General features: G+C 35.3%; 2 protein-coding genes and 1 pseudogene across 3 annotated transcripts; 1 reads left to right on the top strand and 2 right to left on the bottom strand.

Annotated features, from left to right (window-relative positions):
- Nucleotides 1-3,176: 3,176 nt before the first annotated feature.
- On the top strand, nucleotides 3,177-3,294 carry LOC145007631 (5S ribosomal RNA; annotated as a pseudogene).
- A 9,936-nt stretch (nucleotides 3,295-13,230) lies between these two features.
- On the bottom strand, nucleotides 13,231-17,162 carry LOC145003961 (uncharacterized). 2 transcript variants are annotated; one of them, XM_078962862.1, is made up of 8 exons: nucleotides 16,991-17,162; nucleotides 16,640-16,915; nucleotides 15,768-16,274; nucleotides 14,998-15,117; nucleotides 14,769-14,855; nucleotides 14,636-14,683; nucleotides 14,095-14,525; nucleotides 13,231-13,988 (listed from the first exon to the last, which is right to left on the bottom strand). In XM_078962862.1, the coding sequence occupies exons 1-8, from the start codon at nucleotides 17,100-17,102 to the stop codon at nucleotides 13,374-13,376; spliced, it is 2,196 nt and encodes a 731-aa protein (XP_078818988.1). In that variant the 5' UTR covers nucleotides 17,103-17,162; the 3' UTR covers nucleotides 13,231-13,373. The 2 variants fall into 2 exon arrangements, with proteins under 2 accessions (XP_078818988.1, XP_078818987.1); XM_078962861.1 differs by having other exon boundaries at nucleotides 16,640-17,161.
- A 1,891-nt stretch (nucleotides 17,163-19,053) lies between these two features.
- Nucleotides 19,054-19,617, bottom strand: LOC145006856 (uncharacterized). The gene has a single exon (XM_078965890.1). The coding sequence runs from the start codon at nucleotides 19,615-19,617 to the stop codon at nucleotides 19,054-19,056; it is 564 nt and encodes a 187-aa protein (XP_078822016.1).
- Between the last annotated feature and the right edge of the window lie 939 nt (nucleotides 19,618-20,556).

Below are 20,556 nucleotides of genomic sequence, written 5' to 3'. Positions count from 1 at the left end.
AGTTTGAAAAACTTCGTTTTTCATACATTTTTTTTCACAATTTTTGATATAAACCCATTGATTATTATTCGATTTTGATAGGATTTGATATGTTTTGTAATTATTGGCTTCAATTGTGAATTTTTTACCATAGTTATATAAGTTAATTTATTTGCACGCAAACTGTTCGATGAAATGCATAAACTAAGTATATCACGTAATATTCACAAGTGAATATGCTTTTATATGAGAATCAGTATATATCTTTTAAAAACACAGAGCAAGTATGCAATTCATATGTGAATAACATATAAGAATTATATCCGCATGTAAACATATGTAATATTCACAAATGAATATATATATATATATATATATATATATATATATATATATATATATATATATATATATATATATATATATATATATATATTATTCACAAATGAATAAAACTGTCAATAAAACCGAGAACTATAAAATATATAAAATTAAAGATAAAAAAATATTTGATAAGAATATATATTTATTCACATACAACTAATCTTTTCAGGTTAATAAAATAATTATATAAGCATATATATTTTTATTAATGTTATATTCATTTGTGAATAAATGATAACTTTTTTCCAGAAAATTATAAAAATAAAAAACGTCATTTTGAGGCCCTAAACAGTCCTGAATGGCCGAAAAACACCGTACGTCACTGCGAAGCTGTGAATTTTGTAAATCGCACCATTTTTACATAAAATATGCGAATTTCGTCCAATTCCGAGACTAAACTTCATTGCGGCAAATCATTTTGATGATGTCACTAAATTTTCATTCCTACTAGTGATGACATCATTATTATTCATAGATGAATAAAGTTTAGAAATCATTACGACATATTTACTGATGATGTTACTAACTTCAATCCTACTAGTAAAAACATCGTTATTGTAATCTGTTATTTTTATTTATGTGAATAAACTATACATGTTGATTAATTTATTTATTTTGTGAATACAACCTTTATATATAAAAATAAATAATACACTATAAGAATTGGTTTGTTACATGTAAAATCAACTGTAGCACCTGGTTTCCGGTATGTGAATTTTATTTGAGCATTGCCCTATTTTAGCCTTGGACTCGGCGAGTCATAAGGTCCGACTCGCCGAGTAGGGACGAGACCCAGGACACGTTTAAGTGGGCGACTCGGCGAGTCCATATTCTGGACTCGGCGAGTCACCGCTGCTGGATGAAACCCTAGGTTTCAAGGGTTTGCACCCTATTTAAACCCTCATTCCGCCCCAACTCGTCCCCATTCACCCCCAGAACTCCCCAACATCGTTTTTCCCTTATTTCCTTGAGAGATTGAAGTGCTATTGGTGTGTTCTTGAAGGTTTTGAGGAGAAAGAGGTGTAGATCAAGAAGAGGAGAAGGAGATCAAGCATCTTTGTGTCATTTCAACATATTCCTTGAGGTATAGCTCGTTTCCCCTCTGTTTTCAAGCTTGTAATCTCTTTTTGCTTCATTGGAGTCCTTTTTGGGCTCTTCCCCAAGCTTGTTTGTGCTTTGTGGGTGATAATAAGTTGTTAGCCTTTAGATCTAGGCATGATCTAGTCCCTGGAACTTGGATCTACTGCCTTTATGGGGTCATATTGCATGAAAGCCCTAGATCTACCCCTTTTGGTGCACTTTGAGCCTTAAAATCCATATTGGTGAATATCTACACGTAAAGTTGGAAACTTTACGTGTGATTTGTGTCCTAGAAGCCCAGATCTGTGAATGACATGGACTGGAATCGAGCAAATCGGTGTATTTGATGGATGCATGGCTGCGACTCGGCGAGTCATATATGTGACTCGACGAGTCTGGTCGCGAGTCACTGAACCGGTCCCTTTAAGATGTATCGAGTTGAGCCGTGAGTTACAGGGGGTGACTTGGTGAGTTGGAAGCTGAACTCACTCATGATAGGACTCGGCGAGTCAATGCCCTGACTCGGCGAGTCCAAGGCAATCTTCATAGATCAAGAACAGACTCGGCGAGTTGTTCATACAACTCGGCGAGTCTTAGCATAGAGTGTTCTTCGGATGAAGATGAACTCGACGAGTTGTTCATACAACTCGGTGAGTAGGATGAAGAGGTTGAACGTCAGTTTAGAAGATGAACTCGTCGAGTCATAGCCCAACTCGACGAGTAGAATCAGGGACCCAGGACAATAGTTTGCTAGGGACTCGGCGAGTGGAGATCCACTTGGCGAGTCGGCTAAACTAATAGTTGACTTCGATTTGACTTAGGGCTAGACCAGGGGTAAAATGGTCTTTTTACCCAAAGGACAGTTAGCAGTGTATGATTAAGTATATTGTGGGAATTACAGCCAGGGAGTTTCCGGAGCAGCAGTAGCAGTAGTAGGTGATCAATTCCCACACAGACCAACATCTATTTCGAGGTGAGTTTCCTTTCATTAGTAACGGGTCTAAGGCACCAAGGTCGGCCCGTATAGATGAGACGTTAGTATTATAGTGTGGGCCGAGCCCGTATCTATTAGTCGAGTTGATTGTGATATATACCAGTATGATAGAACTGTTTATACTTGTTGTCTGCGTGATACTTGTATGATGTGTGTTGACGGTTGGGTGTGGGCGAGGCCCGTATCCCTCCGATAATGGAGTGTGTGCTAGGCCCGTATCTCCCAGGTAGCGAAGTGTGGGCGGGGCCCGTATCTCCTAATTGCATGTTATTTGTTATATGCTGTTTGGTATGGGGGAGCTCACTAAGCTTTGTGCTTACGGTTTCAGTTTTGGTTTCAGGTACCTCCTCAGCTAGGGGAAAGGAGCCGGCACGGTAGCTGCATGTCACACACACACTCTTCGGTTTCCGCATTTACGAGATTCACTGGGATTGTACTCTGATATTTGATGGATTGTATGGTTTGAATATTAAAACATGGTTTGCGATGTGTTATGGCGTGATTAAACAATGCTTTTATTTATTAATGTTTTCTAAAAGTAATATTTTAAAATGAAAATTTTTGGACATGAAAATTGGGTCGTTACAAGTTGGTATCAGAGCTGGGGCACGGGTCGATGTGTTCGACAGGGACGTCGAACCCTATAATGGGGGGTGAAGGTGGGTTGCACCTGATCCTACATCGGCTGGGAAGGAGAACTAAGCATTCCTTATAAGGAGTGTGGATACCTTCCTTGTCACAACGCGTTTTAAAGCCGTGAGGGCAGCAGATCCCATAAGAACTCTGCAGTTAAGCGTGCTCTGGCGGGAGTAGTACCGGGATGGGTGACCCCCTGGGAAGTCCTCGTGCCGAGTGGCCCAAAGCGGACAATATTGTGATACGTGCCAGAGGGGGGTGTTACATCAACATTATACTAAGATAAACAACATTGTATTGGTTAATGAATATCATTTGCATTTGAATTTAATATGACCAAAATGAAGAATATATTAAATTGTATAACATTTACACGTGAATATAAAAATATATTGTCTTCGTCAATGATATCTTCTCAATTACGTCAACCAATCGTCAACTACTGAGATATGAACCAACCATTGATTGAAATGTTATTCTTTTATTGAGTTAGAACGATGCCTGAAAACATGTGAATACATATAAAAAATGTTAAAATCATACTTTCAGTTCATAATAATAGCGATTTATCACATTCTAATTATCACATGGTATATTCACATATGAATGTATAATCATATGTGAATATTATATGATATATGTTGTTTATATTGTATATTTACATGTGATATTACATGGTATATTCACAAATGAATATTACATAGTATATTCACATATGAATATTATATGGTAGATTCACATGTGAATATTTTATGGTATATTTACTTTTGAATATTACACATTCTAGTCACATCTAAATATTGCATGGTATATATTCATTCATGAATATTACACAATATATTCACATATGAATAATATATAATATATACACTTGTGAATATGATACAGGATATTCATATTTAAATGTTAAACGATGCATTCACTTGTGAATATTACATAGTATTTTCACTTATTAAGTATTAGATGATATATTCACTTATGAATATTAGATGATATATTCATATGTGAATATTACACAGTTTATTCACATATGAATATTACACAGGATATTAACATATGCATATTACAAGATATATTCACAAATATATATAATTTTTATATGTTATTCACATATGAATAACATATAAAATTGTATATTTGTTTTGTGTTTTAGTAATCATATATTGATTAAGGTGCGAAAACATATTCATATGTGAATATAACGTGGTAATTTAGTTTATGCATTTCATCAAATAGTTGGAGTGCATACAAGTAAGCTTTCTTAAAAATGCTAAAAACATGATACTTTGACTATTTAAAACTTACAAAATAGTAGATTGATAGAGAATTATATGAAATTTTTCAAAAAAAAATGATTTGATGTTTTTCTAACCTTAATTTCGAAGTTTTGTTTGATGATCAATGTTGAATGAATGATATGAAGTGAAAATGCTGTTGATTATCAATGATATTGATCTAATGACACTGGGAGTAAAATTAATCGTAGATGTTGAAGATATTATCGTATTCAAGCATAGTTGAAGGTTGTATTAAAAGAACCAAAAACAAATTTTTTTTGGTCTACTGTTGAATAATGTTGATGAACGTGTTTTTGATGAAGATGGATGATTGATTAACACTAGATGATGTTGATCGATGATTTAATTGAAAAAATCTGGATGATCGCTGAACGTCGGAGAACCAAAAACAAAATCTGAAGGTTGGACTGAAAGAACCAAAAACGAAATTTTTTTGGTCTACTGTTGAATGATGTTGATGAACGTGTTTTTGACGAAGATGGATGATTGATCAACACTAGATGATGTTGATCGATGATTTAATTGAAAAAATCTGGATGATCGTTGAACGTTGGAGAAGAAATTTGGATGGTGAACGATCGAGTAGTAATGATGGGGTTTGGCTGGAAGCCGTGCTCTGCAGCTGTAGAACTTCCAAGCCGAAAGCTCTTCTTCTCAGAGCCATCGAGTGCTTCGAGGCTTTCTTCTAGCGCTAGGGGAGTTTTTGGTAGGTTTAGATAGAGTGTAAAGAGAAGAAAGAATGGGAAAGGTGTGAAGAAAATGAGGGTGAGAGAGGTTTTATTTATAGGGTAAAATATGGCTGAACTTGGTGCCACATGTCACCATCTGGTGGCAAGACTTGGGGAGAAAGCAATGGCTAAGATTGTGCCATGTTACCCATTTTCGCACAACACACTTCTGAATTCTAAAATTTGTAACTTTCACATACAAGCTCTGTTTTTGACGTTATTTATATCCACACATAGGTAAAAATAAGATCTACAACTTTCATTTTGACTCCATTGGCTAATTCTCGACTGATGTTAAATTTAACAATAGAAGGTGACTACACCGTTAAATGTCTGCATAAAATTCATAACTTCAACATACAAACTCCGTTTTCATCTGTCTTTTTGTCGTTCAGTTCCTATTAATAAGATCTTCAATCCTCATTTAGGTCGCGTTGGCCAAAAATCGCTCAATCTAGAATTCAAGTTTCGGGTCGTGTACTGCTAGGCCAAATATTAGAAAAATCATAACTTCCTCATACGAAGTCAGATTGGGCATTCTTTTTATGAACGTTCTCGGTTTAATGTATACTATAACTTTTGTTTAGATAACTAAGGCCAAAATGTCCTATATCATAAATTCATTATTTACGTCGCGTAGTGTCGTGCCGTTTTTGTTGCAAAACTTCGACGAGCCATAACTTCTTCGTTATAACTTGGTTTCGACATTCTTTATATGTACGAAACCCTTGTGAATGTAACATCCCGAAATATCAAGAGTAGAGTTGAAGGGCTAAAGAGTAAATTGGGAAAGAGTGACTAGGCGAGTCCATGTGCGGACTCGGCGAGTAGAGTCGCGACTTGGTCGCGTGTTAAGTGGCTGACTCGGCGAGTCAGTGTAATGGACTCGGCGAGTAAGCGCTGAGTGGAGAAAACCCTAATTCTCGGGGTTGAGCCTTATATAAAGATCATTATGTTTCCCTCCCAGCCTCTTTATCACCCCTTGAGCCCCAGAAAACCCTAAATCACGAAGAAGCACCATTGTTGGATGGATTGGAGCTTGGAGAATGTATTTGTGAAGGAATTTTAGGAGATTGAAGGCTTGGAGCAAGGGGCTTTGTTTGAATTCGAGTATCATTTCAATTGGAGCATTCCTTTGAGGTAATATCTCGTTTTTTTTGAGCTGCTATTTCTTAGATGCATCATTTTGGGGGTGTTGGAGATCGTATCTTTGGATGTATTGGAGTTTAGAGGTTAGATCTGAGGTTGCTACCTCAGATCTGGAAGGGAGAAGGTCTAGAGTGCATGAAAGTCCCTGTTTGTGAGTGGTTGATGGAGCCATCTTGTCCCAAATCCTAACCCAATGTGCAAACGGCTTAGATCTCTTTGGATTCACGTAAAGTTTGCCACTTTACGTGATGGATGGGTTGTAGTAGGCTAAATCTATGTTTTGGATCAATTGCATGGCCTGGAGTGCCTCTGAATGGATTCAGAACGGTGGTACTCGGCGAGTCACATGGGTCGACTCGACGAGTTGCTTGAAGATGGCCTGGAACTCGATGAGTTAAAAGAACAACTCGGCGAGTAGGTTGAAGATAGCCTTGGACTCGACGAGTCCATTTGGACTCGGCGAGTCTTGTTGAAGAGTCCCAAATATTCTCTGGTGGAGTCGAGAATCGATGAGTCGAGGGAGGACTCGGTGAGTCGTGTGCGAGTGGACTCAGAGTTGTTGGACTCGGCGAGTCTCGGGGTGACTCGGCGAGTTAGGTCGCAGATTGAGTGAAGTTCTGATTATGGGAACTCGATGAGTCACAGGGTTGACTCGGCGAGTAGGGTCAGTCAGGGGTTGACTTGGACTGAGGACTTTGATTTCGACCAAGGGTTGACCGTTGACTTTTAGGGTTTGGTCAGCGATGTGGCCTTTGGGCCAAGAGAGAGGTAAAATAGTCTTTTACCCATAAGAGGGTGTTATGAGAGGATTTATTCTAGTCTCGAGAGTTGTATTCATGAGAGTATTTGCCTTACGTGGAAGGCGGTGGCGAGTTCGAGATTTAAGTGTGGGGATATCTGCTTTCTGCTTGCCATGTGAGTCTTCTCACTATACTTTACCTTGAGTAGGTAACCAGAGTTATGTGATTAGATTATTTGTATGCTATATGTACGTGATGTGTTGTACTGCATTATTTCTATGTGATTTATGCTGTACATGTTTATAAAGTTGGAACCGGAAGGTTCCCAGAGTTAGAACCTGAGGGTTCACAGAGTTTGGGTGCACGGACCCATAGAGTTATAGCCTCGAGTGGCTATTATGTGTTATGTGTGGTATTTTGGGGAACTCACTAAGCTTCGTGCTTACAGTGTTTTGTTTGATGTTTTTCAGGTTTCTTTCAGTATCACGGGACGACACCGGCTTGATTGTACACACCAGAGAAAGAGTTATATTTTGGAGGATACTGGTTTTCTATGCAAGTAAAAATGGAGTTATGTTTTGTAAATCGACTATGAATGAGATTTTAAACAAGTGTTTCTAAGAATAAAATGATTATTTTAAATGAAAAATTTGTCTTGAAATTTACGGTGTTACAGTGACATATTCTACCACTTGGTTAAGATTACTCCTTCTAATTAATCTTCCATCAATAACTCATTTTTGATGCTCATTGTCTCTAAAGTGACTAGCTCAGATCTACGAGCGTTCCAATTTGTAGCATGAAAACAGACGCTAATGTCAAATAGCCAGTTGGATGTATTTGATGAAGTTGTTTGTTGTGGTGTCATGAGATGAGCCTATGCATTTTTGACCTGCACATTCCTGGAATTAGAAGGCATATAAATATTTGGAATGAGCTTCTTAAAGGTAAATCAATTGTTAAGAGATTGTCCTTTATTGTGACACCATTGGCATTTTCCTATAAAGGGATGATTTCCGGTAGCGTGTGAGGATTGGTTTGATGGTGTAGGTAAGAGACCAATAGTAGTATTGTCTTGGCGAGTAGGCCATGATTTGCGGTGTGGTTGAGAATTTGCATAGAAAGTTATGACAAGTTGGTGGAGATTTGGTGAAAAGATTTGTTGTGTAAGAGTTAATTCATGATTGATGAGTTTCTCATGCAACTTATTCAAAGAAATGGGTGAGTCTCTTGCGTGAACATCGTCCAGAATGGGTTTATATGTGGATTGATTTAGCCCATTTATAACAATGTCAATCATATCTTCATGATCAAGTTTCTTGCCTAGGATTGCTAGCTCATCAACTATAGTCTTTGATCCTTTGCATGTATTCAGTGACAGTTTGGGTAGAGGTTTTGGTGATTTGTTTTAGGCGATGTTGAAGTTTATTAATGTTACCTTGTGAAGTGGAAGCATAAGTTCCGGTTAGGGTTTGCCTTGGCGAGTAGGCCATGATTTGCGGTGTGGTTGATGATTTGCATAGAAAGTTATGACAAGTTGGTGGAGATTTGGTGAAGAGATTTGTTGTGCAAGAGTTAATTCATGATTGATGAGTTTCTCATGCAACTCATTCAAAGAAATGGGTGAGTCTGTTGCGTGAACATCGTCTAGAATGGGTTTATATGTGGATTGATCTAGCCCATTTATAACAACGTCAATCATATCTTGTTGATCAAGTTTCTTGCCTAGGATTGCTAGCTCATCAACTATAGTCTTTGATGCTTTGCATGTATTCAGTGACAATTTGGGTAGAGGTTTTGGTGATTTGTTTTAGGCGATGTTGAAGTTTCTTAATGTTACCTTGTGAAGTGGAAGCATAAGTTCCGATTAGGGTTTGCCATGCTTCTCGAGATGACGAAGCATTTGTCACAAGAGGGACAATTTGGGGAGATAAGCTGCCAACAAGTGCTCCAAAAAGTATTTTGTCTTGATGGAACCACTTAGGGTAGTCGGCATGAGGTGTAACTGTTCCGTCGGCAGCTGTGATTGGTTGTGAAAGGAGATGGGTTCCATCAATGAGTTGGTATAGATTGAAACCGTGAAGGAGGGCTTCGATTTATGTTTTCCATTCAAGGTAATTTGTAGAAGTGAGATTCAAGGTGGAAGGAAAGTGAACAATAGTGAGATCGTACTTGGAAGTGGTGTCAACGATTAGAAAGGAATTTGAAACAGATGTGGAAAGTAAATTGTATTGAATTAATTACATAACATGTATACAGGGGTATATATAATTGAATGTACAACTATGGTAGGAGATAAATACGGAAGACTAAAACAATCTTGACTATTTAAAATACACATGAATAGAATGTGATGAGATAAGGATGAATTGGATCCAATTATATCTTGATATAGGGCAGTCTTATTTAATGGCAGTATTTCTAATAATGTGCTTCGACAAACTATTTTTTTGATAATTTTTATTGTGTAATCTCACATAGGAGTATTCTAATATATAATTTTTATTGTGTAAACTGCTGTTAGAATTTAACGACAAATATAATAATGTAATTGGACAACCATGTAACCATTCAACATATAAATATATTAGTTTTCGTCCTTAATTACGTCAACATTTAGACTCAAAATGTAGTGCTTGAAAATTATGTCATCGTGAGAGATGGTTTACATTTTAGGAATATACGTGTTACCATGATTCCAAAAATATAAACTTCGTAAAAATCCGACTTAGTATGAAAGAGTTATGATTTTTATAGTAATTAAAAATTTACCGCACATAAGAATTTACAACATCAAAAACTACATGGAGAACGGTTGATCTTTAGTAAAAGTCACCAAAAGGAGAAACATAGTACTACTCAAAGTAGGAATTTTGAGACAAAGAATGGCTAGGATGTAACTAGTGGGAGAATTATGATTTTTATAAAATCATAACGGTAATAAAAACTAGTCAAAAAAGGAAAGTTAGAATTTTCCGAATCGACCATAAGGAATGTTGTAGTATACTACGAGACCTACAAAAATATATAAAAGTCGTTGATTATGGAGCCAAGTCAAAGCGGACATAACTTTGTAAACACATTTACAATGTGCGATGAAGCGTCGTGGTTTTTTCGGTAACACTTCGGTAACACCCAACAATCATAGCTCGATTATAGGAACTCCTCCAAACATTGTTAAACAAAAGCTAACTATCTTAGACTACTATTAGGGAAGAACCTAACACAGTAGCGATAGTACACACAAAATTGAGGAAACAAGTTTAGAATAGCCAAAATAAATAAATCAACCACAAAATGTTTTATAACAATAAAATATGTGGACTCACTAATGTTATTTTGACCTTTCAGAACCCGAATGAAGTAGCGAGTATCCCCAGTGATGCAGTTGAAAGTCTATGTGCTTTACTATTATATTTTATGACCTATATACCTCGAGCAATTTTGTAATATATTTTATTTAATAAATAAAAAGTAATGTTGTTTGATATATTAGTGTGTTATTCAATGTCTGTATGGGGCCTGAAATCCAACATTCTAACGCCGCATAACCTGATATTTCTGTAGTGGGCCGAGGGTGTGACATAAAACATTCACCTAAAATTTACAAACAAAACAAAATTACCAATTACAACATATTTATATGTGTAATACATAGATGGAGAAGAAAATCCAACTCTAAAATTAACAAAAGTTCGTATTTCCTAGCTTCAAATACAAAAGAAATTCTCAGTGACTCTTGAAGGTTATTTATGGACTTTAAGATAAAGTGAATGATCCAATTTTATCTAGTGTACATGGGTGGGTTAACCCACCTGATGAAGAGGGAATATAAAGTGAGCTCTTGAGATCAACTGGAAAACACAACCTAGTTCTTCAGATCCGAAGATCATAATGAAATCAAGTATGAGTCCTTCGTTCTTTTTTTCTTTTAACCGGATTCGAGATAAAGATCCAAAGTTAAGCTTCCACGGTTTATTATTTTGGTTATGAAAATAACCAACAATAGCAACATAGTTTTAAATAAACCGTATATATATTTTAAAATAATTTTATGAGCATTTGGACACCGTTGGGAAGAAATAGCAATGTATTTTAAAACATTAATTTATTAATTTTATGAAATTCCTTTGGACAAAAGTAGCATCATACTTTTTAAAAATATATTGTATTTAATAATGTGTTGCCATAAACCACATATAACTAACATGTGTCATTTTCCATTCTCTGATCATTGGTCCTTAGGGAAGTATTGTTATTGAGGATTAATAACTTTATACAATAAGTATGTGTGCTATAAGAGGATACTATTTGATCATACGTTTTGTTTATGAACATTAATGTGGTATTAGTGGTATGGTGATGGAACGTGTAAATGGTACAGTCAATTCCTAAAATTTTCAGAATCATTCTGACATGTTATTCACCCAATCAATATTTCTCCACCCTAATACATCAAATAACTTAAATTCTAAAAAGTGAAGTGATTGCAGTTTTTTTACCACTTTTCAGCTTTATCTGGTCCACCATTCATGTTGAATTAGAGGTGACGAATGCATGTCTTTCTGTGGACCATTTGAAACCAATTCCAGTGCTAACAAGTTTGACACTTGAGTTCATACAATTAGATGCGAAGAAGCTAACAGGGTTGATAAGTGCTTCCCTAAGCTTCAAGTTCTTAACTTGATAGATGTTACACGACTTAAACAACCAATAATCAACCTACTCAAATCAAAAAGCTGCACTGGGAAATAACCGATGGCCACTGCACTTTTTGTTGAAGCTCCATTGGTGTCCCACTTCCTTGTTGCCCTTGATCATGTGGGCACATTCACACAGTCAAAAAGTTTGAGAATCTGGAAACACTATGGCTTGAGTCTTTTCATGTTTAATCAATACTTGTCTAGTTAAAACATCCATTTGTAAGTAATAGCAACAAACTTTTTATGAGAACATGGATAGCATCCAAGAGAATATCAACACACTTTTAAACGTCCAGCAAGAAATAACAACATAGTTTGAACTAATTTTAAACATTTTAAAAATACTACGTTACACTTACTAGTAGCTTTAAAGGAAATAAGTAGCAGGTATGTAGTAAAATATTAGTGAGGGGGCAATTTTGTAACTCTCCTAGTTAAGGTTGGTTTGGATTAGCTTAAACAGATGTTTGCGTTGAGTCAGTCATTATCTTATCTTGGAACATGTTCAATTAGAGAGTCGATCTGTAGGAGAGCATTCAGCCTCTTAAAAGCCAAATAGGTCTTTATAATCTTTTGATTCCAATTAGTCCTACGATTCAAAGCTTTTTCTATTTGTTCTTAGTTTTAGGGTACAACATATTCTTAGAACACACCCACACCATTTGGAAGAAATAGCAACGTACTTTTAAACCTTAAGCAATAAATAACAATGTAGTTTTAAATCAGCTTTGGATATATTTTAAAATAACTTTTAAGAGTATCTGGACGCCATTTGGGAGAAATAGCAACATATTTTTAAACTTGAAGCCAGTAATTTTATGTAATTTCTTTGGACAAAAATAGCATCATACTTTTTAAAAATATATCATTTTTTGAATATGTGTTGTCATACAAATGATTAATCGATGCAAGTATGCAAAACCACATATAACCAAACATGTTCATATTTCATTCTCTGATCATTGGTCCTTAGGGAAGTATTCTTATTAAGGATTAAGAACTTTATACAATAAGTACGCAAGCTACAAGAGGATCCTATTTGTGCATACGTTTTGTTTATGAACACTAATGTGGTAGTAGTAGTATGGTGATGGAATGCGTAAATGGTAAAGAAAATTCCCAAAATTTTTAGAATCATTCTGATCACATGTAGTCTGTGGGGTTAATCTTCATGGTTTGGATAAAATACGAGTCAAGTGGGGTACGGGTCGTTTGCATGGGTCATCAATATTCTGCATGTTAATGACTTGGTCTAGAGTTGACCAAATTTGTTGGACTTCAAAGTGAACAGTTGAGTTTGTTGCTACTTAGAAAGAAAATGTGGGGTGTTTATGAGAATGTGTTTTTATTGTTTTATTTGTTATAAATAGGTAGCAATAGTAAATGTATTCAGTAGGAGGTAATCAGATTTTGTGAAAGTACGTAATATATATATATATATATATATATATATATATATATATATATATATATATATATATATATATATATATATATACAAACTTGCTGTTTTGATCGGTGTTCAAAAGAGTGAGGGCCTGATTCCAACAGAGTCACCCAATCAATATTTCTCCATCTTAATATGTCAAATTACTTAAATACTAAAAAGTCAAATGACTACAGCTTTTTTGACTACTTTTCACCTCTTTCTGGTCCACCATTCTATAATCCAATAAACAGAATTAATAAAAAAGATAGATATCTTGCTTACCGAAAATACTAGGACCATATGTAGCACTCATCAAATCTAGGACGAGAGGGAACTGGAGGGTCACAAAAGATGTAATTGGCAGGCATGTCAAGACAGCTATTGGAATAAGAATCCTTGAGTTGCTTTGGCCAAATACAAGGTATAACGTTGCAGCAAAAGCTACTATCATGGCTGTAGTTGAGATGAACAATGTGGACAAACCAATTATCAACTTTCTAGGCAACTTGTAGAGAAAGTCTTGTTCAGCAAAACGCGCAGTGAGGATTGACAAAAACATCAACAATGAAGTAACGGCTGAGAATAATGATATGGCATCTGATATTGCAAATACTGTGAAGGCGGTGCGATTAGTAAAAATGGGTATCCCGTTGCTCTGATCGCTTCCTCCTGGCACTGTAATAGCCGCTGCAAATACAATAGTGATGATTAATGCAGCGGTGATTGTGTAGGACTCTGCAGTGGACTTCATCCATTTTTCTCCCTCAACCACCAAGTCCTTGTGTTCTCTAGTAAATACAGTTTGTGGTGTTTCGTTGAAAGAGTTCTTTTGTGTGATGCTTAAAGGACAAATGAATCTTTCCACTTCCTACAATATTACAATGTGTTAACTGTTACACATGCTTCATAAATAGTTATGGTCTTTAAGTATCAGGTATGTCGATTTTGAATCATCAAGATTCATATATGGTTACCTTAAACCATTGCAGTTCTCTTTGTATCTGTAAAGCTGCCCCCGATATAAGATTCAGTTTGTTGTTAGGTGCCAATCTTGCAGCTAGATGCAACAGGTTATTACCATGAGAGTCTCTGATTGTTCGATATATATTCCGATGCTCGCTCATTTGATAAAGGAGGTTGTAAACATTTTCTGAGCGATTTAATACAGCATACTGGATAATGTTGTGACCATCTTCGGTGGCACTCAAAATTGCATTTGGGAAGTTCCAAATAATTATTTGTATAAACTCGTATGCATTTTGTCTTGTGGCTTCAAGAATTGGATTTGTGTAATAGTGATGGTAAGAGCTGGGGTGTTTATTTTCCTTTATCAAACTAGATACACCCAACAACAGGTTCACAGCACCTTCATGAGTTTCAACTCTCTCTTTAATGAATACCCACACTGCAACATAGACCCAAATGAGCGTCTCAAATAAAGAAGCAGATCATCCTTTTTTTTATCTCTTTTGTTTTTAGTAGTACATTATTGATGGTAGTTGCTGATCATCTTACCTAACATCCCAAGCATAAACACGAAAAACACAGGGATGACGAGAATCGCTGCATTACGTGATGGAATGTTTGTTATAGAATGTGCAACCAACAACTTAAAAGTTTAAGAAAAGGTAAACTGACCATGACCTACCCAAAAGCAAAGGGACGATTATATAACTTAAAATCCATGGAGCACATATGTCAGCTAATGCATCGCAACAGGTTGTGCAACTGGGGGCTGCACAATCAAGTAATTTATGTCTGATCAGTCCATACAATATAAAAAATGGTGTGCAAGAAGTTGGGTAGAGAAGCGTTATAAAAAATTTGAGAATGTAAAGGAATAAGAAGATCAAGCAAGATAAAAAAATCAAACATACCACTATATCCTTCATATATTTCATATAGGTTGACTTTGCTTGGGAAATTTTTAGCTATAGCCATCAGTACAGCATCAGTATGCAATGTTTTGTAATGACCCAACAGATCTTGTGCAAAGCCTACATATATATATATATATATATATATATATATATATATATATATATATATATATATATATATATATATATATATATATATATATATATATATATATATATATATATATAGAGTCAAGATCAAATAAGAAGGAAATTTTTGGTAGGAAGGTAAGAAGTTTTTTTTCTACATATTTTTTTGACGAACAAAATAAATGAATCACTAGATGATTCATTTCTAAGATGATTCACAAGAAAAAATTCTCAAAAAAACATCTTTATGATTCATTTATACAATGATTTTGTTGTTATTCACTAAAATTATCATAAAAATGAATTTTTTCTTAATTTACTTAAAAATGAATCATAAAGATGTTTTTTTGAATTTTTTTTTTGTGAATCATCTTAGAAATGAATCATCTAGTGATTCATTTATTTTGTTCGTAAAAAAAATATGTAGAAAAAAAACTTCTTACCTTCCTACCAAAAAAAATTTCTTACCGGATCTATATCCTATATAGATATATATATATATATATATATATATATATATATATATATATATATATATATATATATATATATATATATATATATATATATATATTCCAAAGTCAGTCATATCAATTATACAAGTGGGTAGTTTTTTTTTACTAAAAGTCGACACTTACAGAAATCTTTAGAGGAAATAAGAGTAACTAGAAGGTCATCACCAGTTGTGCCAGAAAACAGAGCATCCTTCTGTGTATCAGAATTGATGTGCTCCAAAAGATGTCGGGCTGTCTCCTTATGCATATTAGAAAGAGCCAAGGCTAGTGGTGTCTGACCCTCGTTGTCCTCCGTCAACAACAAATCAGGGTACCTTGCCATCAAGATGTCAGCAGCTTCAGTGTTGCCAATAATAGCAGCGACATGAAGTAGCGTGCTTCCATCTGAATTTCTAAGATCCATTAGCTGTGTGTTCTCGGGTATCCTTTCCAACAAATTCTCTAAGAATTCTCGGTCCTTGTAAGTACCCACTGCTACATGGAGCGCGGTGTTTCCATTATTCGTGATTTTGTCTATCACTGTCACCCTTCCCACATTCAATATATGTTCGACCCAACTCCAAATTTCATGTTGAATATCATTGTTCAATTTCACAAGATCAGATGCTCTCTCTTGATCTTCTTCTGTACCTATATTTGCATAATTTTGTTATGAAGGTAAAGAACTACAAGATACAAAATATGTGCTCTGATGTATAATCTAATCTCTAATCTAAACATTAGAGATTTTAAAGCGGGTTTACAAAAAAATTAATAATAATAATAAATAAATAATTAAAATACGTGTTTTGCACGTGTATGGGTTTTGTATACTTTTTATCTGTTTTACCTTGTTTGTGTAATCTAAGTACTTGGTCGACACCACTTTTTAATTAATACAGTAAAAGCTATATATACATATATATATTTTACTGTAATAGTAGTGGTATGCTTTAGTTTATCTAAATCACCAACTCAAATAAACGGTAGATTAACAAACAAGAGATAGATTGTACCTTCAACAACAGGCAGTTGTGGAGAAGCATGAGGAGCATATAGTATCTGCAGTTCATCCCAAACATCTTTTGCACTGAAATCTTCTTGATGAAGTTTTCCTGTGAGACCTTCCAGAACATACCCAAATGTTTCTTTAGAGAGGGAGCCAAGAATCCAACCCTTCACAAGGGCATCTGATCGTGTCCACAGCCAGTGAGTCTGATGACCACCCACTTTCTCCTTTCCAGAAACACTACTACTACTACTGGCTTCAGCAGGTCTTACGAATGTTCCATCTATAAAACCAAACATATCATGACTCTTTAAGAGGCATACCATCTGTGTTTTCCACATACGATACTCATCCTTACCACTCAGTTTCACGCTAATAAAGCTGGCTGCAGAAAGATTTGATGGGTATGGGTATGTGTATTCTTCTCCAACTTCCACTGTAACATATTCATTAGAGCTTGAACTTGCCATCTTTTTTTCTATCTTTTATTCTTGATTTCCGTGTATACTACTCCTTCAAGCTTCTTACATATTTAAAATAGAAAGAGAAATGAAGTTGATTTGTGAGGTCCACCAACGCCACTATAAGATCACATCATTCCAAAGTGATCGCTACATATAAAAAAGTTTCATGAGGTAAAGAATATTAATTACAAAAGTTATTTACCTGAAGAATTTACTACGACATTTATTCATCAAAATATAATAAAAGCATCTTGAACTCATTCTTTTATTCTAAAGTTCAGATCTGTGGTGCCCACAAAAACCACTTTAAAGACATCGTTCTTTTATAGCAAAGATGAGGTTTGGTGTGCACCATAAGATCAGCATTATTGACGCCACATCTGTGTTGTTTTTTTTGCAGATAGCATTTTAATCATGAATTAAAAGTTTAAATGATTCAGTATTCACAAACTACTGGTCCACTAACCTTATCATCCCTATAGGGCAGTCTCATTCAATGACAGTATTTCTAATAATGTGCTTCGATAAACTATTTTTTGATAATTTTTATTGTGTAAATTCACATGGGAGTATTCTAATAATTCATTAATTTGCATTCCAGCCTTCCAGTTCATAAGAGATGCCAACTTTAGTGGAGGCACATGAGGATATTGAAATTTTGATTGCCTGGATAGTGATCAAATTGTGTTTATAACTTTCCTTGAAAAATATTTCTACCTTATTCCTGAGCTTCACAAAGATTTTCGCATCATAATTAAGATAATCACGAATAAGAAATGTTCCTGGAGTTGTATCATATTCGTTAATGCCAAAAATCAGAGTATCTCTTATAATTAAACTCACAAAATGGATAAGAACAACTAAATACGACTTTGGAAAGTTAAGTGTTGTTTGTTTTTCGAAGTTAAAATGTTTGTGGTCTGCGGATCATATCTGCAACCCTAAACAGACAAAAAATGTTGATCAAATGTCTGTAAACTACAATAAGAAGTATGTTTGTTTTTTGACGTCTCACTAATACAAAAACGATCAATGGCAACGATTTAAAAAAAGGCTGTCACATGTTATCTAAAAGTGTCACAAAAATGTCATCAATTGTGACGGTTTTTTGTTTGGTGTCTACTTTTATGTTGTGATGGTTAATTTATTAATAAAACATATGAATGTAAATATTTTTTAGTGACTAATTAAAACAACCAAACATTTAACTAAAAGTATTTTAAAATCATGTTTTTTTTTTTTTTTCTGTATTTATTAAAATTTCAACATTTTGGTTCCCTCCTTATCAAAAATTTACCTCCATAAGCCTAAAATTTCAACAATTTCGTTTCCATCCTTAACAAAAATTTCCCTCTCTACCCTAATATTTTCACATTTTCATTCAAGTAAGAGAGGGTTGTGGTAGACCTATGTCAGTCCGCCATTGAACCCCACCTTTCGATCGACAACAACTCACCATGCTGTCACGGACTTGACTCTTCAAGCTCTCCGTGTGACACTTAGTTCTCGAACTATGCCAGCCTAACTCAAATCTCCAACACAACAACGACGGAAAGAAGAAAGTAACTCAACTCACGAAGAATCTTTATTACTCAAGAGAACTCAACTCAATTACAAGGTGAGGAGAAATGAAATGGGAGAGCCCTATATATACAAGAGGCAAGAACTACTAGGAACTAAGGGAGATCTTCTAGAATGTTTCTAGAAGATGCATTTTCATGAGCCTTCCATGGAGTTTCTAGATATCTTCTAGATTATTTCTAGAAATTACTATTGTAGAGACAAAAATAATTAGAGAAAATATCTAAATATGGCAAGTCATTACATCTCCCCACCTATTTTTGTGATGTCCTCGTCACGCTTGCATACCGGTATCTCTTGATCTAGTTTTGAAATTGCCATAGTAAGTCTTCGGACTCCCAACTTGCCTCACTATCGGGTAAATTCCTCCACTTGATTAAGTATTCTTTGAAGCTTGACACTCCCCGATTTCGTACAGTTCGGAAACTATCTCGTCAATATCACAGTTGAAAGACATAACAACCATTGTTGGTGCACGCCTTGATGTCTCGCGTTGGGGATCTTCTGAGTCTTTGTGGTACAGCTTGAGCTTGCTGACGTGGAAAACCAGATGAATTTTCAGCTTGGGTGGGAGTTCAAGTCGATATAAAACTTTTCCCACTCTCTTGGTCACTTCGAATGGTCCTTCATATCTTCGCACAAAGCCCTTATGTACTTTCCTCACTGTCTTGAGTTGTTGCGACAGAAGTTTCACCATGACCAGGTCTCCAACCTTGAATTCTACATCCCTTCTATTCTCATCCTTCCATTTCATCATTTCCTTGGCTGCTTTGTATAATGTCGTTCGAACCATGACTGTTTGCTCATGCCACTCCTTTGTCGACTTATAAGCAAAGGGGCTACTTCCTTCATAAGTTGCGATTAGAGAATTTGGGATTAAAGGTTGTTGACCCATGACAATCTTGAAGGGACTTTGAATCATGGCTTCAGTTCTTAGCATATTATAAGAGAATTGAGATATATCAAGAATCCTCACCCAATCTCTTTAATTAGCACTCACATGGTGTCTCAAATATAGCTCAAGTAGGACATTCACTCTCTTTGTCGGTTTGGGAATGAAAACTAGTAGAGAGGTTTAACTCCGTTCGCATTTGTTTGAAAAACATTGTCCAGAATCTTCCAGTAAATAAACTGAGGGTCATGATTGTAAGAGCCTAAAAATATAGGTAAAATTATTCATTTACTATTTAAATATTACAGCCGAGTTTTAATTTTCCAAAATCCCTTTACATGGAATCACTTATAAAAGATCAGAGTATCCAAGACAAAAAATACGGAAATACTGGAGATCGCATGCTGCGCCATCAAGTCGGGCCCTTGCCCTTAGACCCCGAAGTACCTGAAACACCCAACAAATTGTAAACGCACTGTTCACAGAAAAACATGAACAAATTCTTGTTACAAGATAATAGATTGTTGAATAAAAGTTAATCTCGAAGGATCTTGTTGGCTCAACAATAATAAATTAGAGGAGTTAGATTGCGGAAATATAAATGAAATCAGACAAAATTGCAAAAATGGTCCATGTAGTGTGCAATTTTTTGGGGTTTTAGTCCAAACCATGACTTTTTTGGATTGGTGGTCCTTTTGAGATAGTTTTCTTGTGGATTTGGTCCCTCAGTAAACTGAAATGAATTTAATAACCTTGGGGTATTTATTTTCTATTTTTCTTTCACTTTTAAAAAAAAAAAATTATACTTATTTATTCATTTTAATAATTAAAAAATGTGAGGGGCCCACCTCTCTCTTTCTCTCTCTCTCTCTCTCTCTCTCTCTCTTTCTTTCTCTCTCTCTCTCTCTCTTTCTCTTTCTCTTTCTTTCTCTCTCTCTCTCTCTCTCTCTCTCCTGCATGACTTCATTTTTACTAGGCACAACCCCA

The sequence above is a fragment of the Lactuca saligna genome, chromosome 7, assembly GCF_052625555.1.
Source record: "Lactuca saligna cultivar CGN05327 chromosome 7, ASM5262555v1, whole genome shotgun sequence".
Classification (NCBI taxonomy): domain Eukaryota; kingdom Viridiplantae; phylum Streptophyta; class Magnoliopsida; order Asterales; family Asteraceae; genus Lactuca; species Lactuca saligna.
The sequence above is the reverse complement of the archived record's forward strand: the minus strand, read 5'-3'. Positions and strand labels throughout refer to the sequence as shown.